General features: G+C 40.3%; 2 protein-coding genes across 2 annotated transcripts in view; both read left to right on the forward strand.

The window, feature by feature from the left end:
- Positions 1–15,506, forward strand: part of LOC106151107 (metabotropic glutamate receptor 2) — a 33,798-nt gene extending 18,292 nt beyond the window's left edge. The window contains exons 2-10 of the mRNA XM_086995921.1: positions 7,631–7,791; positions 9,172–9,342; positions 9,985–10,120; positions 10,383–10,528; positions 11,291–11,569; positions 11,829–11,934; positions 12,402–12,541; positions 12,816–13,950; positions 14,955–15,506. Coding sequence (XP_086852047.1) covers positions 7,631–7,791; positions 9,172–9,342; positions 9,985–10,120; positions 10,383–10,528; positions 11,291–11,569; positions 11,829–11,934; positions 12,402–12,541; positions 12,816–13,950; positions 14,955–15,247 — 2,567 coding nt within the window. The 3' untranslated portion in view covers positions 15,248–15,506. The remainder of the gene's footprint in view (positions 1–7,630; positions 7,792–9,171; positions 9,343–9,984; positions 10,121–10,382; positions 10,529–11,290; positions 11,570–11,828; positions 11,935–12,401; positions 12,542–12,815; positions 13,951–14,954) is intronic.
- Positions 15,507–17,555: 2,049 nt separating this feature from the next.
- Positions 17,556–20,341, forward strand: LOC106160300 (carbohydrate sulfotransferase 11-like). The gene is made up of 3 exons (XM_086995625.1): positions 17,556–17,646; positions 18,732–18,857; positions 19,383–20,341. The coding sequence occupies exons 1-3, from the start codon at positions 17,556–17,558 to the stop codon at positions 20,339–20,341; spliced, it is 1,176 nt and encodes a 391-aa protein (XP_086851751.1).
- Positions 20,342–20,810: the final 469 nt, after the last annotated feature.

The raw sequence follows: 20,810 nt of genomic DNA on the forward strand, positions 1-20,810 counted from the left end.
AACTGCTGGAGGTCGCCAAATGGCGCCTGTTCAGACAAGGAGGTGTCTGCTGTCCGTAAACATCAGTGTCTCCTGAGGTCTGTAGACATGGTCCAGTGAACCACCTTATGCTCTAACTGCCATTGTTTGACAGTAGGTATGAGATATCGGTGCGTAAAATATGCCCGGTAGAGATTGCCTTGAAAAAAGAATCACATTATCTTCACAACTGGTGCATGAATACCCCCCGACGTCATTGAAAAGAAAAAAGCTACATGAAGCCAGCTGCAGAGTCTTTGTTGCAACTGGAGTCGTGACCAGAACATTAAGAGAACATGGAAATGTTCAGGATTGCCTGTCTTGGTCTGCCTGCAACGAACTTTGTTTCATGCACAGACACAATCATCATATTTACATTTTCACCAGGTGCTATTGGAACACAATATTTCAACACATGTTTTATCTTTCTATATTTATTTGTTCATAAGGCCACGCTTTTTTATTTTTATGGATGACATCCTCTGGGGACCCCAAAATCGGTGCGAGCGGTGCAAAAAAAAAAAAAAAAAAAAAAAACAGTCCAAAAAAAAAAAAAAACTGCTTAAGAAAAGGTATGTTTTCAGTACACAGCTGGAAACACTAATTTACCACAGAAACACGTATCAAACTAACAACATGTCTTTATCCATGCTCTCAAAATATTAAAGCATTGTTAATAGGGACTACTTCGTAGAAAGGTAAAAAGTCATGAATATATATATGCTGCATATTACCAAATCTATTTAAGGTTATTTCATGCATTCTGTTGGTATAGCAATCAATAAAACAAATATCAAATAAACAGCGTGTCTTTATTTGTACTCTCAGAAAATTTAAGCATTGTGAACACTTCACAGAATTGTTAAAGAATGAAGCAAAGATAGGCCTATGCTTCCTACTACCAAATCTAAAAAAGGTAATGTCGGTCGATGCCATTTTGTCTACTTCGACTCACACGTAGCAGCCAACTATCGGGTGGCCTGTCCGACCTTCAGTCCACCAAATACCACGACGCTCTTGTCGACCCTTTCTTCACTACAAAAAAAAACCTGGTAGGCCTAAGCCTATGTGCTGCTTTGGACAGATTGTCACTGAAATTTTCCGGGCGATGATCGCTGGCCGCGGCCAGCCTTTCGTATAATTGTAAAAAGGTGATATCTCCATGTCCAATATCAATGGCAAACCAATCCAAAACGACGGCCCCCGTTCTCTTTATGACTTTAATTGTCGTGTATTTTGAAATTAATGCTAGAGATGAATTTGACGGCAAAGCGGCCATATTTCCACGTGGTGAAAATACGCATGCGCAGAAAGCTCATTTTCCGCACTCGGAACTACTCGGATGTCTCCGCAGGCGCCAATGACAGCATGGAGCTTGCGGAATTAGCCGAGGATTGCCGATTGCATTTTCCCGCAAATTCAATAACGACGTTCGCGACAACCGACTTCCTTGGAGGGGGGGGGGATTTTTTTTTTTTTTTGGAGAACGGACGAAAATCGGTGCGCGCGCAGGATGTCATCCATAAAATTAAAAAAGTGTGGCCTAAGTGTGGGACAGGATGAAGAAAAGCCTGTTATCTAGGGATGGACATGGGAGCTTTTGGGTGGTTTCTAAGTTAACCAAAGTAACCCGCTTCAAAACAAAATTCAGTTTAAAATTCTAGTATCAGCCCACTTAAATGAAAATACATTCATATGGCACATTAATTGACATCAAATACAGTATAAATGGTCAGATTTATGACCGCCTTTAAATTATTTATCTTGTGAAAGCACATGACACCCGTTGGTCATGTGAACAACAGTCACGATGAACACTCGACCCAGCAGATAAAACTTCCCCTTATTTCAAAAACAGCTTTCACATCAAATCGATCTGATTGTATTCACAAAGTGTATTACAGAAATCCAGCATGTCGTAGGTGCCTATTGACGTAGTCCGTGATATACTAAGGCATACACCTAACTAAAACATCTTACTCAGTTTCTCATAATCCGGAGTATGTAGTATAAACCACAGACCTGCTGGTCTAGTGTACTTTCTCCTCTTTTTAAGTCATAGCCAACTAACGTAAGTTACGTGTGTTATTTGGTGGGGAGATGAAGCCATCTAAATGTCACCCAGTCTTTGCACCACGGGGGTAAGCTTTGAATACTGCTATCTCGGCACTATAAATAATGTTTACACTTCCAAAGGTAGTACCATTTAAATGCCATACTGCTTTGAACATTAAATTATTTCACCAGCTGTGTTCTTCGTCGGTGATTTTCTTTTAACACACTGGATTTATTATTCATTTTATAATTAGGCATGTCTACGGGTAAATATCCCCCTATACAAGGTCACCCAAGGTGTTCTAGTAAATCTCGTTCAGTGATTAAGATACGGAGCAGACATGAGACTGTTAGACAAAATATCAGAGGGGAAACTTATAATTAAAAAAAGAAATAACTATATAATTTGTTCAAGTATTCTAAATTCTGTGTGAAACGAGCTGATCTACCATGTATACGTGTGCTGCGCACTTCTAAATGTATAGATACATGGAACGTGAGAGGTGATCTTGTCTGGTGCTAAGCGCGGCGAAAAAAAGGGGAGAAAATTTTGTATGATATGGCTTGTGGTTCTAATCCATATATATAGTCATAATTAGTCATCTTTCTGGGTTGTTTAGCTTTGTGACAAGGATTGGCATTGTTTGTTTTTATTGTTAATAAAAGTTTCAATATGTTTAAAAACTAAAAATTTGTTAACGTAAATTTGTTAAAAACGTAAATATATAAGCAGAATACAAATAGCGTATGGGTAGCGTATTTGAACCGTATAACTTGTGTAAGAATGTGTATGAGTACGACCACAAGCGACATTGTAAATGAAGCGTATATCAACGTATGAGTATGTATATATGTTGGTGTACAAGTACCGCAAATGAGCATATATGCATGAGTACCGCACGTACGCATATGAGTAACATATAGTTTCGCATGAATAGCGTAGCGGTTGTTCTGTTTTGTTGTTCTGTTTTGTTGACTACCAACTGGATCAGATCCAACAGGTGTTAGAAACAGCTACTTCCATCCTCTCTATCTGGAGCAGCTGTGTGGAAATGGAGCTGTTAATCTATACCACAGATGACAAAACGCAGTGGATACTTTTTCCATTCCTCAGATAAACGCTAAATGCGTTTAGCCTCAGCTTATAGACGCATAGGAAACGCCAGACATACGTTTACATCGTTAGAGATACGTTTAAATTACGTTACCTATACGCTAGGCATACGTTAGCGTTACCGACTTAAACCAGTTTTTGCCCGTGTACTCGAAACCTATATGACGTTATTCTCACAAAACAAGTAAAACGAAATAGAGCGTAGCGTTTTACCGATAAAAATAAGGGTGAAATCAGCTTGGGTTACGATAATCCTTCTTCTTTATGAGGGGGAGGGGTTATTTTACGCTTAAGGGCTTGATCTAAAGTCTCACGCAGACTTACTTAATCATAGTAAATGTCACGTCCCTCTGATGTGGAAGAGGATCTCCCTGGGTTCCATGTTAACACCCCAGATAAGCACTTCATTAACATCAGCAGTGTCCTCCTCTATCACTGCAGTCATCAGTCATCATAGGGACACCTGGGCACGGGACGAGAAAAGTAAGTTTTCCTGTACACGCGGTATTTGTCTGAGATTCCCTCATGTCTTCACCATTCAAAATAAATGCCTTTTCAACGTGATTCTTGGGTTTCTCTTTTAGAGATTTCTCTTACATGTATATAGCTGGGCGTCATATAAAACCACCCTTAAGATGTTTCAAGGGACAAGCCGAGTAAAGAAATGAAGAAAAAATTAAATTTTAAAGTTTTCAAAATAGTTTATAAAAGTGCTGAAGTTGTCGATGAAAGGTTTGTTCTTTTATTATAAATTGAATATGACTATATAAGAGAAGTTTTACTTATAAGTATGGAATATTCATTACCGGCAAGAATTTCTTTATGAAGCATGTGATATACTTGTTTTGGTATGTGTCACAATATGTTTGACTAGTAAAGCAAACTGTGTGTGAGTTTGTGTGCGTCCATCAGGTGTTGCTCGTGTGTGCACGTGTGTGAGTGTGGGTATATACGCGTGTGCTCGCACGCCTGTGTACGATGTGGTATGTATGATGATGGTGATATACAGACATTCTGACAGCTTTGTAATAAAGCAAATCAGCAGGTTAGGTGACTTTTGAAATTTGGAGGAGCTACAGTTCTGCTCACTGATAACAATGGCAGGGATGGAGGGAGGGAGCGAACGGACGAGGAATAAACAAATAAAGACACAAACAGTACTATGTTTATGAGAAAACATGAGCTCGATCTTTTTGGACTTATGCTTTGTCTGAGTTAAAATCCAATAAATTATCTGCTGTTATCATAAATGTGAATGACGTGATCAATACTAACTGGATTAGGCTGCAGAGCATTAACGAGGTTTTCCCAATGTTTTTTACCTCGGGGGGCTTTGGGGCAGCAGATTCGCATTCCAATCTTTATAAAAAATACGTTCTTTTTACTCACCGTCTTAAGGAGATGATCATACAAAATGATTGTCGTTTTTAGTCTTTTGTCTGTATTTAAAGCCGACAAAAAGTTAAACGAAGCGATATAAGAGTTTTAAAAGGCCATCTGTCATGTCAACAATTTCTATATGATCCTGATAGCCACGTTTTAACTAGTTTTATTTCACTGACATTTAGATCATAAGATTTCCGTTCGTTATTGCTTCATTCCTGGTGCGAGTTATCAATTCACCTTGAGTTGCAGTATGAAGAGGCTTGGGCACACACACGTGATCAACTAATAGTACGTGTGCATGCTACAGCACCTGAAAAATCTAGGTGTCCATACTGATCACCCCACCCACATATACAAACGATATATATCAACACACACACACACACACACACACACACACACAGAGAGAGAGAGAGAGAGAGAGAGAGAGAGAGAGAGAGAGAGAGACATCCAATTTTCGAGTAAGATATATATAACAAGCATTTTCAAAAGGAAAACGCACAAATCGAGTTAGCCTGAATAAGGAAAATAATTGGATTACTGACCGGGCAGCTTGTCCACATGGGAAAGTAGCCTATGGGAAATTGATGAATTGATATATTTAGGAAAGATAAAGGTTATAATTAGATGTCTTATTAGCAGATAGTTTATGGCGGTTTTCTCAGTTAATATGTGGAGTTACTAGGAAGACGTACATTGACAGGACGAGAATTAATCCCGATCTCCGGCACGAAGACGCTTGCGGATGACGTTAAAGCGCTACAAATTGATTGATGTGAATGGCCATTGTATGGCAGTCTACAGAATGTGAAACTATTTTGTTTGCCCATTGTGAGAGCGTCTAAATCATCGATGTGGACAACAAATAAAGACACAAACAGTTCTATGTTCAGAAAAAGTTAGGATACAGAGCAGGAAAGTCATCATGTAATGCGGTATTAAGTGTTCAATGGCGGAGATAAGGTGCGCGACCCTCCACTGCTCACCAGTGACGGATTCAATCATAGACTATGTCCAAACAGGGAGACATGATGCGTAATGAGGCTCAGAGAAGCAAGCTTGGCCCCTTGCCAAAGTTGAGAAATAAAGCGATGTCGCTGAATACAGATTTGATGCGCCACATCAGATCTTAATAAAACGCCCTTTTCTGACGTCATTTTTTTATTTTTGTTATTTCAAGGATCGACAAGTCAGAAGTGCCAAAACAACAAGCAACTAAGAAAGTGCAACCCAGCACACTCGTATTACGTTATATACTACTAATCAAGTACAATTATCTCTGTATTATATATATTCCTTTACTCATCTTTTAAAGGTGGTTTTTAGTAAATAAATAAATAAAAAATAAATATATATATATATAATGTGCGAAAGGTTTCTTGAATTTGTTTGAAGTAGTTATATATTTTTGTCTGTTTTGTTTTGCCTAGTTTCAAACCAAACAGAAACTAAATGACTACGATTTGTATACACGTATGCTTACCTGTATTAACTTACTTCAGACAAAAGCTGTGTTGTTTGCTATCCTTTCAATAGGATTCAGTACTCAATTTATTCAGATGTGTCAGGTTAGGGTTTCTACTATTGTTACATGGAAAAAGTCCGTACTTAATATTGTGCGGTGGTTAAACCTACCACTCTCAGGACAATATCAAAGTGTAATGTTCTTGTTTATTCTTACCAGAGACCGTCAAATGTGATCAATGTTGAGTTTTGCATCCTCAAAATTAGACTGCACTTGGGGACTAAAGCAGAACTGTCCCAGTCCCCAGGGCACCGCCTGTTGTTCTCCAAGCTATGCAGTCGTCTTATTACACATATCGTAACAAAGGAGTATCAAAGTGCAGCCTGCACAGCTACAAGAATAACCAACAGATTCTTAATTGATAAATCAAATCAAGAGACCACAATGAGCATGCACTTTAACTAAATGATGCCATTCATTACTGGTGAGTGGGAACGGCCTCTCTCACCCTCGGTTATTGGGATCATTCAGTACCAGTCAATGTGTCTGTCGCCATCAAAACCAATCGCTGGTCTGATTATTGGCTTCTTAAACACACATCCTTGGAATAGGTGGCCTTTACGCTGAATGTAAAAATCGATCAGGGCCCTCTAAAGATGCCTCCATCTCATCTTGACCACTAATGTATATTCTACTGTCTCTCTATCATATACACATTTCTTAGGATTTCTGTGTAAGTGTTGTACAAAATGATGTCATTCACGCCTATAATGACATGTAAAGCAAGTACACGTAGGTTATGAAGTGCAAAGTACATCGGACGCAATGATAGTGTCGCCACCACAGCCTTATTCCACCTTCATTGGGAGGGGCGGATTGGCATTACAATACGTTATAGGGTATTTTGCCGTAGTTCTGTAGACCGTAGTTCAGACTTCTCTTCCTTTGCTTTGAGACGTAAACTGGGCCCCTAAACCCGCCCTTTAACCTGCTAATGCTCTCTAACTATAATTACCCATGACCAGAGTATCCCAATCTACACAATTTCCAGAAAAAACTGACAAAGAGGTTGGAAAACCCCTCCATTGTCGAGGTCCAGTGTCAACCATGGTAATATATCTAGTATACCGTCAATTTTCACAATGCGAGTGTACACACGACTTCAAAGTTAAGTACAATGTACAACAACAATGACATAAAGTGTAGGTGATAAGCCCAATTAGGTGTGACGGTATACTGTAAGGGTTTGTAAGTATCAAATTTTTAAAGCATGGACTGAAGGTTATTAATTAAGTCACGGTTAAAGAGAAGGTGTTTTCACGTTGAACATGTCTGTTTCCAGGCCAGTTTTTATACTATTTAGTGTTTTACGAAAGCAAAACAAATGAAGGTCCAATCAGGACACCACTTAGTGATACCTGAAGCAACCTAGTAGCCTCTTGGTCCGCCTATGGCCTGCGGTTTACTGGATAAAATAATCGGCACACACACACACACACACACACACACACACACACATATATATATAACACTTATTATGGTTTTTCTTTGAAAAAATCAGTATTATTTCACATGTACTTTCTTCACTCTAGGGTCCATATCCAACATTGGTCCGGGTGGCTCGCTATATAAATGCAAGGATAACCCGGATGCTACTGCGGACTACACCACTATCATAGGAGTGGTAGGAGCCGCCGAGAGCAGCATCTCCCTTCAAGTGGCCAATCTGTTGAAGCTGTTTTATATACCACAGGCACGTGTCACCTTTGTCTTTTATTAAAACATATCACACATTTCTAAATCCAGTCAAATACCCGTAACTGTACCCAAAGAGGCTTGTATCTTGAATGATCGACGTCAATGCACTATAGATTCACGCATTCGGGTACAAGTACTACATTTTATTTTAAAATTAGATCCGCGGGATGATACAGGTTCACTATAGAGCAGCACATTACTGCCTCAGCTAGTACAACCTTTCCAGATTCTCCACTTCATTTAAATCTAATTAGATAATTCATGTGTGTGTGTGTGTGTGTGTGTGTGGGGGGGGGGGGGGGAGGGGGGCTTGAAAGTACATGTTTATCGTACGTTTAAAATAGTGGTAGGGGACTTTGGGCCATACTAATTCGTGGTAATCGGTACAATGCATATCGCACGGTAACAGCCAGCAATTATAATTGGTCGAAGATTCTGAAAATGAAAAGCCAAAGACAAATATAACGCCACTCTAGGGTAACATAATGCAGAGCAGGATGAAAACTGAAAAAGGAAATATGGAAATATTCTTAATGCAGCCAAAGTATTAAAGAGGTTCCACGTGGACAATTGGAAATAAAGACCATGTGTTTGTGTAATAAAGACCCAGTGTTGGTGTAACAAAGCAGAATCTAAAACCAATTCTGGGGAAATAGAAGATGAAATTCATTTCCTAGTGTCGTGCCCTCTTTATACAGTTCTCCGATATGATCTTTTTTCAGTGTACAAAAAACCAATATAGTAACTTTGAACATCTTACCAGAATGGATAAATTTATAACACCAATGACTGGTAAGAAGACTGAACAGATGTTTGCCCTTGCCAAATATTTATGGTTAGTCTTCCAAAAAAGGGACTGTGCTGCACCCATTACCAGCAAGTGTACTGGCAGTTGAGTAGGTAGAGCCACGTGGGCTCTGCCAAATATGTTTTGTATTTTTCTTACAAGTAGTCAAACTATATCACTATTTAATATAATTCATACTTATTTATAATTGCATTCCTATTGTACATTTTCATCCACCCATGCAGATGCATACGATACAATGAATAAAGCAAGATATGTTTACCATCGTTTGCCTATGTCATACCGGTATTTGGAAAAGTACCGTGAAAGAGTCGTTTAGTCGTTTGCCGGTGTAGTGAAAATGTGGGTACGTGTAACAGAAAGTCTGCCTTCTATTCAGTTATAATGGTTAGGGTTAGCCTGACTTAAGTGGACCAAAATGTAGGGCGAGGCTAACCTGTACAAATGAATGGGAGGCGGACTCTCTATTATGGGGGACTCTCTGTCACGTTACACCGGCGTCAAATCCCAAAGCACCTGAATATCACAGAGTTAGTACCGTTCAATGTCCTCTAACTTGTTCTCCAGATCAGCTACTTCTCTACAAGCCCGGACCTCAGCAACAAGGAGAGATACCCTTACTTCCTGCGCACAATTCCTTCCGATGCCTCACAGGCGGAAGTCATGATAGAAATTATTAAGAAGCTAAATTGGAAATACATCAGCATCATATACGACGCTACAAACTATGGACTGAAGGTAAGATATATTTGCAAGAGCCGGGTGTTAACCTGATCACAGGCGTCTTTGTAGTCTACTCAGTTAAAAAAAAAAAAAAAAAAAAAAAAAACTTTTCCGCAATTTTGTGAGGGTAGTCACGTGTGATCGGGACCACCCTCCGCTATGAGGGGAGGTTTCCCAATGGCACTTCCAGGTTGGCTTACAAAGCCAATATGACATTGTTTGCACGGAAATTAATTGAAACTGTATATGAATGTTGGAAAAGTTTCCATTTCTTTTAATGAATTTTTACAAATAATTTAACAAGTAAGCCTCCCCTCTCAGCACAAAGGGAATGTTTCCAATTGCAATCAACAACAAGGTAACCATTTGCAAACTAGTACAACTAATTGATATTGCACTGGAAACCATTGTTTTGAGATCAGGGCAGTATCGAGAACAAATTATAGTCATCATAAAAATCATCAGCTTTCATACCTTATTATGCAAAGGGCTCTCTTCAAAAGCACGTTTGAAAAGGATAACTTTGTGAGTGATCCAAATTTCAACTTTCAAGTGCCACGTTTCTAAACAAATAAGAAGGACAGAGTCCCAGTTTAAAACATGAGAAGAAAATCCACACCTAAGTCATACACTGATCTCCTGTTACTTGGGTTCCAGGGCTTTGTCCGCATAGGAGAACTGATCAACAAAGAGGACAGTCTTTGTACGGCGGTCACGTACCAGCTCTCCCAGACTGACCCAGCCACACATGACGCCGCCATCAAAGCGCTCGCCAAGCAGAAGAATGCTAAAGGTAAAGTAAACCATGGTAATAGTTGGTCTTAATGATCGTCAGGGTTGCCAAGATTGAATGTGTGAAATGCACGATTAACGGAGGTTGAAACAGCAGGCGATATGGTACATACGTGTATATTATAGTGCTGCTAAGGGAAGATGATCGTTCCAAGCGCCACATGTGCAGCAACCAAGAACACATATTCATAAGAAGACGGTATCAGAACCTAGAGATGGATATTATATCATTCTGTATACTGGTGTTTATCTTCACCTTCCAGGTGTCATAGTGTTCGCCAAATACCCTGACGTCATCAAGCTGATGCGTGCTGTGGAGGAGAACAACGTGACGAGCCACTTCATGTGGATAGGCAGTGACGGCTGGCAGGAGGCACAACTCGCCAATATCGGAGGTTTTCGAGAGGAGGTCTGTACAGTAGATGCCCACCATGTCAGCTATAACCGTGCCCCACATGTTGGTCCCCCCCTGGGTCTGGGTTGAGTTTGACCATGTGTTCCACAGAGATCCCAATGGCTTGGTTCTTACTGGTGGTCTGTACTTAGGACCTGTGTGGAATACTGGCCACCGCTCAGGTGTTACACACATGCCCCCCCCCCCCCCCCCCCACCCCACCCCAGATGGTCATGCTGGCATTGCTGAAACATGACGTGCCAACGAAATACAACCTTATCGTCATTCTCCCTGTATTTTCCTGGTTCATCTCATGCCATTAAAGCAAATGAAGATTGAGTGTATACTCTGTCCAGGATAGTTACTTTAAAATTTGACGTTGCACATCCTGTACTAGTACACAATGCCTCGCAGTACATACATCTAGTACAAAGGTATATTTTTTTCTACCTTGTGTAGGCTGACATAGTCATTATGACGCGTAACATTCTGTAAAAAACCGTGCATTCATTTGGAGATCTAGCCTATTACACAGGATGCGTTTAGTCTTAGACATTGTAAAATGTTCCATACAAATTATTTATGTAACACTCGATTCAACACATACAACGTAAATATATTAAGACGCAGGTACCCTCTTAATTAGCTGAACACAGCTTTATACTTTATTTTCCTGTATGAAGACTTATATTTTTGATAAAAATATCTTATATAACAGTATACCAGTACTAAAACTCAACTACTACATTTCGACAAACGACCATCTTATATTTTCAGCTAGAAGGCGCCATAACCGTGCATCCTCTCGCACACACAGTGACAGGGTTCAGCTATTACTTCAGGAATCTAAAACCAGATCACCAGAACACAAACCCTTGGTTCAACGAATTCTGGGAACAGCATTTTAAATGCAAATTGCCATCTACCCAACTGTCGTATTTTAATAAAGACTATAAAAATTGCACAGGACAAGAGAAGATCAGCAAGGACTTCATATTTGAGCCTCGTCTTCAGTTTGTCAGCGACGCGGTGATGGCGTTTGCACATGCACTTAAGGTGAGAACCAGCAGTAAGCTATTCAGCACAGGAAATTCATCTTATCGGAAATGAAGAAATGAATAAGGATGAACAAAACATCTTGTTACGGAAATTTTGTATGAGTAATGTTGTATAACAAAAGAATATATATAAATGTATATACAATGACACAAGATGAATAACACGTACAAGGTCGGTAGTTTTCTCAAGTATGATACAGGTACGACTGAGAATTATCCACAATGAATGGTGTAAAATACGTGAATTGATTTTTCAGAACATGCACACTGAAGTCTGCGGCGGACGGCGGGGGATATGCGCTGAAATGAATCCCATCTCAGGCGAAACTCTTCTTTACTATTTGAAAAATGTGCAGTTTACAAGTTAGTATTTATTCTTTGTATAGCGTGTGTGTTTAATATAATTACGTGATAGATCACTATATTTACGGGATAAGTGCTGGAGGCAGACCCAGAAGTGTCAGGTGCACAAATTCGTAAATTATTTTAAAATCTACCGAAAGTTTTTCTCGTCTACTATAAAGTCCACATATAAACCAAAGACCGTGCATATCCATACGTGCCATCTAATACTGACCAGTTATATACCCTGTCCACACGAGAGCCTGCCCCTCCAACAGACAGTTTGACCTTCCTTGGTTGTGCACTCTACTACACCTTCCTACCACTGCTTCTCCTCCATCCGGTGCTCTAGGTCTGTAAAATAACGTAAGCTGTCTCTTATAATTAAGCAGTATATTTTATTATTTTAATATGTTTTCCTTTTTGTTGTCCCACTCAAGCAACATTGAGATATCATATGCAAATATTCATTTTCCATTTTCTCAAAGGTCTAGCAGGTGCAGAGGAATTCCACTTTGAAAGTAATGGCGACGGCGCCAATAGATATATTCTAAAGGCGTACAGACAGCGCTCTCCTGGAAACTTTTCCTGGGAAAACGTTGGTGAATACGACAAGGGAATACTCACGGTGGGTAGACTGATATACTTACATTACCCGATACCTTTATTCTAGATGCACATTCGTTATTTTGATTTTTATTTTATCCCTTACCATATGGAGCTACATGTATAATAAGAAGCAACGCGACTGGAAGCAATAAGTAACAACAGTGCAGAACATTTATTTCAAACGAGAACAAATTGCGGAAAAAAACGTTGAAAACAGTGGAGATAAATGACACAGTACAGTACCGGTATAGCATTACATGTGATGACACACTTCATTATCTTTGAATTTCCAGATGGAACCGGACAAACTGATATTCAAAATGAATTCCACAGACATCCCCAAGTCCGAGTGCAGCAAGCCGTGCAGTGAGTTCGAGGCCACGCGGTACATAGCCCTGGACAAGTGCTGCTGGACCTGCCAACCCTGTACGGAACACCAGTATCTGCCCACGCCACACAAGTGCCAGGACTGCCCCAACGGAACCGAGCCAAATGTGTTCCGCAACGCGTGCACACCTCTTCCTGAAGTACACCTTAGTTTCAAGAACGGAGTAGCCATTGGTGCAGTCACGTGCTCCGTGTGGGGGATCCTGTTTACTTTGTTTGTGATCTACGTGTTCGTGAGGCACCGGGATACACCTATCGTTAAGGCGTCAAGTCGAGAACTGAGCTTTGTTCTCTTGGCCGGGATCTTGCTTTGTTATCTTATGACTTTTATTATCATCGCCAAACCATCAGGCGTCATCTGCGGATTGCAAAAATTCGGTATCGGCCTTTGTTTTTCATTGTGTTACTCAGCACTTTTGACCAAAACCAACCGTATAGCAAGAATCTTCGCTGCTGGCAAGCGGACCACAAAAAGACCGATGTTCATCAGCCCAAGATCGCAGCTTATCATATGTGGAGCCATAGTCTTCATACAAATAATGATCGACGCCTTATGGTTAGCAGTTCGCCCACCAGAGGCACGATACATATATCCAACCAAATCAGTGAACATGTTAGTGTGTTTGGCGCACGTTGGAGACGAGTATATCATCGCCTTTATCTACCCTATCATACTGCTCATTATATGCACAGTGTACGCAATTTTGACTCGTAAAATTCCCGAAGCGTTTAATGAATCTAGATACATTGGACTAACTGTGTACACCACTTGTATCATATGGTTGGCCTTTGTCCCAATATTCTTCACCACGGCCACAGATATTCCACTGCGTATGTGCATTATGGCATTTGTCCTCGATCTTAGCGCCACAGTGTCACTGATGTGCCTGTTTTTCCCACGTTTATACATCATTTTATTAAAACCAGAAAGAAACGTTAAACAGGCTATCAAGAAGAAAATCAACACGCTTGAAGTGAAAGAGATGGGTTTTCACAAAGAAAAAAATTCATGGTCGCGGGATTCCGGAAACCATTCCGAAGGTAAGGGCTTGATTGGAGGATCGTCAGTCGATCGTTTCCTGCAGGAGGCCAATTGCGTTGAAAGTGAGGCCCAATGCCGGGAGGGCGTGGCTCAACTAACACAATCAACTGGGCTTCTTATCCTTGGGATATCCGATACATGCCAAACATTGGCTAGCCCAGGTAAAATGAACATCTTCAGTATCGTACATAATAATCGGTGTCATGATCAGAGGATACGCTATCACCGTGGCCCTGTGGAGCCTGCGCTGTCAAGCTCCTGTGTTATATGGGCCAAGGGACGGTAGCGCTGGAGATGCGGTGCCGTTTTATACACATTACATTATCAATAGTCCCTCTTCATACAAATACGCAATGATTAGCCTACGCTATAAGGATAAAAGACACTTTATTTATTTATTTATTTATTGTTTGTTTGTTTGTTAATATATTTATTCACTGAGTGAATAGGGCTATTGATCCATAGCAAGCGGACGGAGAGGTAAAGACGCCGGTTACTATGCACGATACTGTCCGGTGGGGCTACATCGCGTTCCCTGGCTTGGTAGTCATCCCTGTTGCGAAGAAAACGTCCTCGCTTTTTGGCTGTGTTTTTATGTCTTTATTAGTCCATGTGTTCTACTCTACGTTTTATGCTAAATACTGCTCTTTTGATTATTCCATTGCGTTTGCTGTATTAGTAGAATGTCTTCCACAGTAGAATGTATCAAATGTTTGTATAAATCCTATCTGTATTTCCCGATCAGGTGTGTGTGTGTGTGTGTGTGTGTGTGTGTGTGTGTGTGTGTGTAACGAAGGCCTGTGTGAAAAGGAATGGTAGTCCTAGAAATGGAAGTCTGTGGTCCCCTTTGATAAGTACAGGTTAGGGTTAGTGGGAGTATTGGAGATAGTAATTAAGACAAATGTCACCTGTACATAGCGGACTACCATTCCTGTCACACAGGTCATTAATGCTGCACTTGAAGCAGAGTTTTAAAACATTGTCATCTTGCTTTTTATTGTAGATCTGGACGTTCGCGTGCGTCTAACAAAAAGAAAGGATTCTTTGAATAGCGACATAGAGAATCCGACTGTGGGCACTCAAACCCCAGCCAACTTTGGAGCAGACATTACAACTCAGACCGAAGGTGTGTGTGTCGTGATGGCAAATAATGAATATGCAAAGAAAAGCTACGTGGATGCAGCAGTTGCGACCGATGTGAACACAATCGCAATGGAGGAGAATTCTGACGAATACGATTCCGATAACTCTGACTTTGCCAGCATACAGTCCGATATACAGGATATATCACTCTAAGTCACAGTTGTGTTCTTGTCTCTAGAAATAAGACGTACCCATATCTCAAACTGCAGACATAGTTATTAACGTCTGTTAATTAAAAAAGATTATTTTCTTTCCAATTTATTATTCTGCATAGCGAACATTTCAGGGATATGTCAATATTAATTGTACATCTTGTTTGAGTTAGATTAAATTTTGTTACTTTTATGGTAGGAGTAAGTGTTTAATGTACCGTAATATGTGTTGAAATAGATTAAAATTTTGTTTTATTGTATAGTATTCATTGTTTTTATTTAATACAACGTTGTACTATAGATCGAGGCAATGCTTGTGATTTTAATAATAACTGCAATCGTTTTGTCCATCTGATATTAATAAAATTTAAAATAAATACATAAATATTCAAATGAATTAACAAACAAATAAATGAATGAATAAATAAATGATTAATTAACAATATCAGAATGAATGTAATGAATATACAGTATATAATATAAGTGATATATGTACGAGGATCAGCCTTTGGTGAAGACGCATTCTTGAATTGCTTTTATGCATCCATGCTCAAGACAAATCACTTATTTAATTCTTTCAGAAACATGATATGAGTTCAATGGAAATGCAACAATAAAATAAAAATGATATTCTCCTTTTTGTAAATTACACTTCAGCTACCCTTAGGAACAATCCTTTTATCTAATTTCTTTTTGCATACATGAAAATATGCTGTACAAGTAACCGCTTGCTTCGACATTTACGCCCTCTGGAATATTTGGAAGTAAAATGTCAAATACGAAAACAAACTTCACCTTTCATGGGCCCTGGGAGAGGAGGTTGTCTTTATGACAAGAAGTGAATGTGTCCAGCTACGACTGCGCAGATATCAAATAAAGATGCAGCATGTAATCACATACCGACTTTAAGGGCCGCGTGAAACTTACACGGACAGACTCTTTTACTCACAATCTGAGCTTCGAAAATTGGGAACTGAACCAATAAAACATAACGAATGCATTGAGCTGACTCCTACTGCACGCATAGTCTTACACCCCATTCTCATAGATTAGATCGACCTACATTGGATCAACCTAACTCCCTGGGGGTTCACGCTAAATAGCTGTCAGCCGGGCGGACACGAAAGTTAATTACCCCTTAAAGCTTGTAGTAGGCGGGGACGGACACTTAAGGGGGATTATCTGACAGTAATCTAGTGAGACTCCCCGCGGTGATAGATCGATCTAAAAGTTGTGAGAACAGAGCCTAAGATACCATGCGTCACGAGGAGTCGAGCGCGGATCACGAGCACCTTGCAGTATTTAAACCGTCTTTCTCGTCATGCCTTCATTCACTTGGAAACGCTAACAGGGAAAGTATGATGCAACATGAGGGGGTTTTGTATTTGGTAAACCCCCTTTACACTGGACAGTGATCTTTGTGCGTCCTTTGTGCCACCATGAAAGTGGCTAGATCGCCGTTGGACGCTCAAAACACGCACAGTGATCGTTAAGATCACGCAAAGAATGTTTAAGCATCGCCGAGGACGTCATGGTCGCCGCAAAGGTTTGAGAATGTTCAAACAAACGCACAAAGAACGCAGTGGAGGTTGGTCACTGCACGGTCGCTCAAGGGACGCAGAGAGGAGGCACAAGCATCGCCGTGGTCGCAGAAAAGACGCACACGCATCGCTGTGGTCGTAGAAAGGAGGCACAAGCATCTCTTTGACTGCAGAATCACTGGCCAGTGTCGGCACGTTTAACATTACTTTTATAACTCTCAAACGAGGTCGTGGTAAGGTATTTTTTTTTACCAGAGACAGGAAGTCTAGCGGTTTCATACCAGCCTCCGACTGGTATTTTTTTCTAAAATTCCTAACCGATCCGTTTTTGGAAGTTATTATAGAACGGATATTTGCTTTTTTTTCAAGATGCAGTTATTGTCGATGATTTTGCGGAATGCGTCTTTTGAAAAGGGATCAAAACATTCTATGTTGTGGCAGGCAGCCTTTTTCGTCTTCGGCGCCTGTTCATCCTCCTTATAAGGACAACAGTGATCATCTGACTTAGTATCAGTCCATGCAGACTTTGCATTACTGTAGTTTGAAAAATAAGTTCATTTCTTACTATTTGTTTAGTTTTCTGGGCATGTTCTTATAGGGTGACAATGTTAGAACTGATGAAAAAATGTAAAAGAGTCAGAATATGTAGAAGGACGCCCAAACAACGCCCATCGGTCTAGCAGGAGGCCGAAAGATGTAGAATGGTCGCCACTGATCGCCGATGAAGGTTCAGCAAACGCAATAAGGATGCTCCATGGTCGCTCAAACATGGCACTGGACTCCGTAGGTTGCTCAGGGGACGCAAAGGGGAGGCAGGTATGTCCCTCAGTGGACGAACAGATCTCTCGCAGCTTTACAGGTAAAATTTAGATTTAGTCTTCAAAATAAGCACAAGGGATGCAGAGGAATTTACACTAAAACATAATATAATTGCTTGGGCGACTGTTGAGCGTCTTCACCATGTTTTTGATCGTAGAAGGGACGGAGAAAAGGACGCCGTCCAGTGTAAATGGGCCATAAGTAAAATTCCTGGTAATGGCCAGTAGTTAGGTAAGGCGAGGCCTCGTGTATAACGTATTTTACCTGTGCCTTATGGTCGAAAATCAACAGTTCGAAATTCTTTATTTTTTATTTTCTGCATTTTGAAATGATAGACCAATAAATATAAGGTCGGTTTTTCGCCAAGTCTCTAATTCCATGATAGAGACCATGCTTGCTAATAAATGTGTTTCATTGGTGGTGTCACGGTATCTGACAGCGTTATATGGCAGTTTCTAGCAGATAAAGTAACAAGCATAGGAGCAAAGGGCATTCAGAATGGTCCGATTCAACGCCGCCTGCTCCGGTCTCCTGCTTCATGTCTTCCCCCATGTACTCAGTTCACACAAACAAAAGTTAGACCACCAGGAATATGGAAGCTCCCCTGTAAGTAGCTGTCTACAGGTACCAAATGGGCAGGCTGCTTTGTTTTATTCTTCAGTAAAACATTTTTGTTCTATACATATTATTGAGCATTTTATACGGTAGTTGAATTCTGAAAAGTATAAAAACACTTTGCTGAAGGCGCTGTGTTTTATTGCCGAACAGCCGTTGCCTTTTACTGTTTTTGTCCTTGGGCCAATTAACAAAACTTACCGTCGGCAAAATATGCATTTATGAATGTGTTCTGTGCAGTATATATATATATATGTGTGTATATTGATACATTGGGCTCAATACAACGTGTGGAAACATAGCTCTATGAAGGTATGACACTCACTCTATCTTTCTCTCTCTCTCAGATAAGGTTTTACTTATAGAAATAAGAGGTCGGAGTATTACGGTTACGAATAGAATCTTGAATGTAACACACACTATTAAGACAATCGTGTCAAATGTAACGTAAAAATTTGTGTAGGTGGAAGTATAGTTCTTGATCACCAGAACACTATGATATATATCCAGACATGGAGAGTGGGAGGGTAGCAGTGATGGCCAGGAGTAGCACATGTTTACTGATGTTGTTGATATCTGTCTGGATAACTTCACAGTGGATCCTTCTCTCCAAGTTACCGAGCAGCTCGTCAGCAAGTGAGTACAGGTATTTATTGGTCAAGATTTGGTATGCACATCGATTGATTAATTAAATGGAAAAACGAGTAAAAGTAAATTTTTATGTCTAGATTATCAAAACATCGAATTAAATATATTTTGAATAATGCTAAATTAGACTAAAACAAATTTTCTAAGCATTTCTGCTCATATTGCTTTTAGCATACACTAGACATAAAATACACGAGACAAAATAATCCTACTCGTCAATTAGTATACCAGACATGAAATTCTACTGTTCTCCTTCTCATTAAATACACTAGTCATGAAAATATTAATCCTCCTCCTCCTCCATCCTCCTCCGCTTTATATATTCTAAAAAGGAAACGCTTCTCTTCTTCCACCCGTCAAGAGTACTAAGTCTCCTCCTCCAGGGAGTAGGGCCACCTTACCCCCTCTTCCTAAACTAGTGGCCTCGGCTGTCATCATGGTTTTTATGCAACCATGACATAATGCAGGAAGTAAGGAAAGTTTTTAAAACCCTGTTCATGCTTGATTTTACAGCAAGCGGCATTGGATACTGGGATATGAAGTCAAAGGACCATGGGGATGTGTTAGTCCACCGCGCAACTGTAGCCAAGGAGATCTGCAGGGCTCATAACATCAGCAGGCTTCCCATGGCTGATCTGGTCCAAGTTCTACAGCGGCCGTCCAGTTATAAGGGGATGGATGGACGGTACATATCATGGCTGATTAATGACGATAGGGCGCGCTTTCTTTACTGCGTAGTCCCCAAGACAGGTTCCACCAACCTACGGAGAATCTTGGCGGAACTCAAGCAGAGACCACAGAACGTAACACGAGCATTCAACTGGACTCGGATGGCGGCAAAGGAATCCTGGTTCTATAGGTTTGACTTTCTCTCGTCAAGATCAGCAGACCAAATTTCAGAAATCCTCAATAGGCCAAATTATACCAAGATCCTGACAGTACGGCATCCTATAGAACGGATCATATCTTTATACCGGATGCTTTTTGAAGGAGATCATTTCGAGAACAAAACGGTTAACTTTCTTCAAAGTGTCACCGATGGTATGGTGCAATTGATAAGGGGAAGGTTAAAAATGCCAAACTTGACATCCAAAAATGTCACATTTACACACCTCGTTCGGTACATCATTGACCACGACCAGTGCATCAAGCAGGCGAGATGTAGAACAAACTGGTACGAGGCGCACTGGTCTCCCGTCTGGAGGATGTGCCGCGTCTGCTCCGTGGATTACGACATCGTTATTCGACTAGAGACCTACGACATGGACCTGCCTTACCTGCTGCACAGGGCCAACTTCTCCAGCACTCTCCATTATCCAGATTATTACAAACGAACCAGTAAGGGACTAACAGACAGGTATTTAAAACAACTAACCAAGGAACAGATAGACGGCTTGTATGAAGTGTATAAAATGGACTACAAGTTGTTCGGATACAGTCATACCAGACCAGATATATTCAAGGATAAGTGACAGGAGTAGACTCTGTACGTGCAACTATAATTATCTGCCTTATACAAAGAGTCATATACCGGTATATTCAGTTACTGGGTTCTGTTTCCCCCAAAGGCCAAAGTCATACTTGAGGCAACAATATTTAACCACTGAGACTTAGCCGACTAAGGTGCGTTTCACTCAAAAGGAACGCTTACCTCGTCGCGCAGTTTGATTGATCATTTGACTATATTGCTTCTACTAATGCTTCTACTACTGCTATATTACTTAATTGAATTATTCATTTAGAGCTGAAAAATTCATAAAATTATGTTCTGTAGACTTAACAAATACAAGACAAATAAAATAAGAAAATGTCCAATTACAATGTTTTGTATTAAAAGTATATACAGAAAAATGTCCAATGATTATGTTCAGTAAAGTATAAAATGGTCGACCATAAAACTTTTAAATAGTTTTAAGAGCTTTTGAAAGATAATCTGCTGAG

The sequence above is a fragment of the Lingula anatina genome, chromosome 9 (genome assembly GCF_051362555.1).
Source record: "Lingula anatina isolate TDL-2025a chromosome 9, LinAna3.0, whole genome shotgun sequence".
Taxonomy (NCBI): domain Eukaryota; kingdom Metazoa; phylum Brachiopoda; class Lingulata; order Lingulida; family Lingulidae; genus Lingula; species Lingula anatina.